This window comes from Littorina saxatilis, linkage group LG11 (genome assembly GCF_037325665.1).
Source record: "Littorina saxatilis isolate snail1 linkage group LG11, US_GU_Lsax_2.0, whole genome shotgun sequence".
NCBI lineage: Eukaryota > Metazoa > Mollusca > Gastropoda > Littorinimorpha > Littorinidae > Littorina > Littorina saxatilis.
The window spans coordinates 30,510,450-30,515,449 of NC_090255.1; the positions used below are offsets into that span (position 1 = coordinate 30,510,450).

The 5,000-nt window shown below is 43.2% G+C and overlaps 1 protein-coding gene across 1 annotated transcript in view; it reads left to right on the top strand.

The window, feature by feature from the left end:
- Positions 1-5,000, top strand: part of LOC138980243 (dual specificity tyrosine-phosphorylation-regulated kinase 4-like) — a 37,451-nt gene that overhangs the window by 8,208 nt on the left and 24,243 nt on the right. The window contains exon 2 of the mRNA XM_070353091.1: positions 4,086-4,220. Coding sequence (XP_070209192.1) covers positions 4,086-4,220 — 135 coding nt within the window. The remainder of the gene's footprint in view (positions 1-4,085; positions 4,221-5,000) is intronic.

Here is a 5,000-nt window from a genome sequence, read left to right on the forward strand (position 1 = left end):
AGTACTTTATTGTACTATAGTATACTATGGTACATTTACTATGGTAAAACATGGTATACTATAGTACATTTACCATAGTACTTTATTGTACTATAGTATACTATGGTACATTTACTATGGTAAAACATGGTATACTATAGTACTTTTACTATAGCAAACTGTGGTACTTTTTCACTTGGGATCCCTCCACATGGACACACACACATAATCAATACCCTGCCTGCTTCATTCGCAAAGTGTGCATTTTTTCTTATTTTTTCTTTCTTGGGTGCGGGGGAGGGGGGGGGGGGAAGGGAGGATTAATTTAGAAAATTCACATGATTGTCGGTTACAGGTTGTTTTTTTAAATGCCACGCACAAAAATTAACTCTGCCGAAGCCTGGTTAGATCTGAGATTGCACGCAGGTCCTTTTGACGGGAAGGACTGGGTCTTTAAACATGACATACCCACGCACACACCCCCATCCCCCCCCCCCACCACCACCACCACTACCACCCACCGCCACCAAGCACCCACCACCCCCGCATTGCATTTCCGTGACTGGAATGTGATTCTCGACATTTGATACCTTCAAATGCAAGGCACTTAGGACGAAGTTTACCTGGCGTGACAAAATCTTTGTTTAGTGGGGGACTTTGCATCGTGACATGATCCTCCTTCGTCGAGTGTGCATGGTCGTGTCCGAATATCTGATATCGACTCGATGAATACATTGAACGACTTTTTGCGGGGGAGAGGGTGTCTGTGGGGGGGAGAAGGTGTGTGTGGGGGAAGAAGGGTGGGGGGGGGGGGGGTAAATGAAGTGGTACTATCCCTTTAAATGATTAATGGCCATGGACTACACATAAATATTTGATGCGGGCGAACACATTTGGTCTGAAACTATCCATCCCTTGGCCTTCCCACACCCCCCCCCCCCCACACACACACACACACATACACACACACACACACACACACATACCCCTCTGGGAAACCTAGCTTATGTGTACAGTCCGTTTCTGAGAAACCCCCCCCTAAATTAAAATACAGAAACTGTTAATCTATGTGTGTATATTATCCGTCCGCTTGCCTATCTTGTGCGTGCATTTGTGTGTGTGTGTGTGTGTGTGTGTGGGTGTGTGTGTGTGTGTGTGTGTGTGTGTGTGTGTGTGGTGTGTGTGTGTGTGTGTGTGTGTGTGTGTGTTGGTGTGTGTACATGCGTGTGTGTGTGTGTGTGTGTGTGTGTGTGGTTTTTTTGTTTGTTGTTGTGCGCGCGTGCGTGTCTGTCTCAAATCCTGGATCTCACTGTAAGTATCCGCGTGTGCGTGCATGTCGCTCGGTGAGGCAAGCATTTGCTGTTTGCAACTACATGTAGTATCTTTGTTATATTAGATACTACATGTAGTATCTTTATTATATTAGACTGGCTGCCTAAATGGCGGGGTAAAAAACGGTCATACACGTAAAATTCCACTCGTGCAAAAAAACACGAGTGTACGTGGGAGTTTCAGCGCACGAACGCAGAAGAAGAAGAAGAAGTTATATGAGATAACCAATTTTATACAATCAACACAATTTTGCCAGCTCGTCCGACCTTTTCTGCACACACAGTGTCGTATTTTCACGTGCATAATTATTAGCTATGCAAATGTCACTCCCCCTCCCACTATTAGTACTAATCCATCACTTGCTTCAAAACACTGGCCGTGTTTTCCGTTTAGGCCACACAAAAAAATAGGTCTGTTTACGGTAACCCGACCGACCCTAGTTTTAATCTTTTTTTTGGATCGTCTGGAAAAAAAAAAACCCGCATCCAAAATAGAGCTGTTTGCGCTCACACAGCAGACGACAGAAGGGAGGTAAGCTCAAAGTACTGTTAATAGTTATGTTGGGCAAAATCAGGGATTGATGAGAAGAAATGAACTGTGAAACATCATAGAGAGGGGAGAAAAAAAAAAGAAAAAAAAATGGAGAAAAAAAAAAAAGCCGACCTACCGACCCTATTTTTTCACCCTATGCTACCGTAAACAGACCTTTTTTTTTGGGGGGGGGCCTTATCGGAAATACTTGCGTGATATTGACATGTCCTGGCTAGACAAGGGATGACCTTTCCCGTGTTGTACAGTGAAACCCGCCCTTTAAGACCCACACAAATGTGAGAAATTCAGGTCTTAACAAGTCGCGTAAGGCGAAATTACTACATTTAGTCAAGCTGTGGAACTCACAGAATGAAATTGAACGTAGTCCGCCGTAAGTGCAAAAGGCAGTGAAAGTGACGAGCCTGTTTGGCGTGGTAGCGGTTGCGCTGTGCTTCATTGCACGCTTTATTACTGTAGGCTACCTCTCTTCGTTTTAACTTTCTGAGCGTGTTTTTAATCCAAACATATCATATCTATATGTTTTTGGAATGAGGAACCGACAAGGAATAAGATGAAAGTGTTTTTAAATTGATTTCGAAAATTTAATTTTGATCATAATTTGTAATTGTTTTAATTTTCAGAGCTTGTTTTTAATCCAAATATAACATATTTATATGTTTTTGGAATCAGAAAATAATGAAGAATAAGATGAACGTAAATTTGGATCGTTTTATAAAAAAGTTTTTTTTTTTTACAATTTTCAAATGTTTAATGACCAAAGTCATCAAACAATTTTTAATCCACCAAGCTGAAATGCAATACCGAAGTCCGGCCTTCGTCGAAGATTGCTTGGCCAAAATTTCAATCAATTTGATTGAAAAATGAGGGTGTGACAGTGCCGCCTCAACTTTTACAAAAAGCCGGATATGACGTCATCAAAGACATTTATCGAAAAAATGAAAAAAACATCCGGGGATATCATACCCAGGAACTCTCATGTCAAATTTCATAAAGATCGGTCCAGTAGTTTACTCTGAATCGCTCTACACACATACACGCACACACACACACACACACATACACACATACACACATACACACATACACCACGACCCTCGTCTCGATTCCCCCTCTATGTTAAAACATTTAGTCAAAACTTTGACTAAATGTAAAAAGGAGGGAGTCTTAAAGTTGAGCTATATTTTCATAGGTAATGAACAAAGGATATGAAAAGGGAAGGTGGTAAAAATGGGGAGGGGTGGAGTCTTAAACAATGGTTCCACTTGAGTTGTTGACCGCATGGTTATGGTGAAAATGTTGCATGTGCGTTGAGCAAGGATAGCCTGTGTTGAATTGCATAGTGTTGGAAGGGATGAGTTGGAATGGGGTAAGATCTGCTGTGTGTGTGTGTGTGTGTGTGTGTGTGTGTGTGTGTGTGTGTGTGTGTGTGTGTGTGTGTGTTTGAGTGTGTGTGTGTGTGAGTATATGTGTGTGTATATGTGTGTGTGTGTGAGTGTGTGTGTGTGTGAGTATGTGTGTGTGTGAGTATGTGTGTGTGTGTGTGTGTGTGTGTGCGTGCGTGTGTGCATTCCTGGGTGTGTTAGTTTGTTGTGTGTGAGTGTGTGTGCGTGTGTGTGTTTGTGTGTGTGTGTGCCTGTGTGTGTGTGTGTGTGTGTGTGTGTGTGTGTGTGTGTGTGTGTGTGAATTATGACCTATCGATTGTTCGTTCAGGTGATAGCGAAAATAAGTTACGTGTGTTACAGAAAATGGTGTTGCATAGAGGTAGAGTTGGGTATAGCTTTGATCTATAGCGTGCGTGCGTGCATGCGATTGGTTGTTAACTGTCTGGTGTTGAAGGATAGTAAATAGACAATGTTCGGACATAACTCTGTCGGGTTCGTATGGGGTGTGTCTGAAACCCGCGGACAAGGGGCAGTTGGCCTCAATAAAAACAAGAGTATTCATTCCGAGTTTCACACCCCATAGTATCCCAACATAGTTGGACTATCTTGACGGTTTGGACTATCTTGACGGTTGAACTATCTTGACGGTGGAACTATCTTGATGGTTGGACTATCTTGACGGTTTGGACTATCTTGACGGTTGGACTATCTTGATGGTTGAACAATCTTGACAGCTGAACTATCATGTCGGTTGAACTTTCTTGATGGATGAACTATCTTGACGGATGAACTATCTTGATGAACTATCTTGACGTTTCAACTATCTCGTGTGGGTTTCAGAGTCCTCACCATGGCGGTCTGCATCGGACACAACAGCTGGGCAACGACGGTCGCTATGGTAACCAACAGGCTGTGAACACCAGCAAGCATTCGACCAACACCAGCAAGGCCAAGCACTCACATTATAGCTCTGAGGTCGGTGGGAACCCCCGTCTTTTTATTTTTGAGGATAGACTCCAGGAGTATGATAGTTTGCGTGTGTAGTCTTGACATCTTGATTTTTTTTTTAAGTGTGGTTTTACCTTCAAATTCAAGTACAGCGCATTCCCAACATCAATCAATCAAACGCAAATCCAGAGGTAGCTGTCAGTCGTCACTTGGTAGCATTGCAAATCCACTTCTTGAAGACTGTGTACGCGTTGCTGTCTTGCAAACTATTGTCAGTTATAAGGAGCAAAGGACACACAACTAAATAGGCCTACCAAAAGTCGAAAGGCCTTAGGCAAGTTAACACATTTTTTTCAATTTTTCTTTAGTGCGATCCTAATGTATCGCTCTAAATTTACGTCTTCCGATATGCATGATGTATGGCACCAGCCTGTATATTGCCGAAAAGCGCGACCCCATAGCTACTTTGGAGTGATGACATTGTACATGGGGCGAGGTGCTTCGGGATCTCTGGGCTGCCTACTGCATTTGCCGGGTTTGGCAGACCCTTCACTTTTAATCACCGCCTTTCATTTGAGTATAAACTCCAGGAGTGCGGTAGTTTGCGTTGGAGGGGGGGGGAGAGGGAGAGAGAGAGAGAGAGAGAGGGGGAGGGGGTCATGTTTGACGCCTATCACACAACTCTGAGCTCACTTTAGATTCCTGTTGAAGGTCTGGGTTTAGTTCGACCATCTTTGTCAGTGGTGACTCTCAACATGTATCTGAGGTCGCCTGATAAAAGTGAAAACCATTATAACTCTGAGGCCT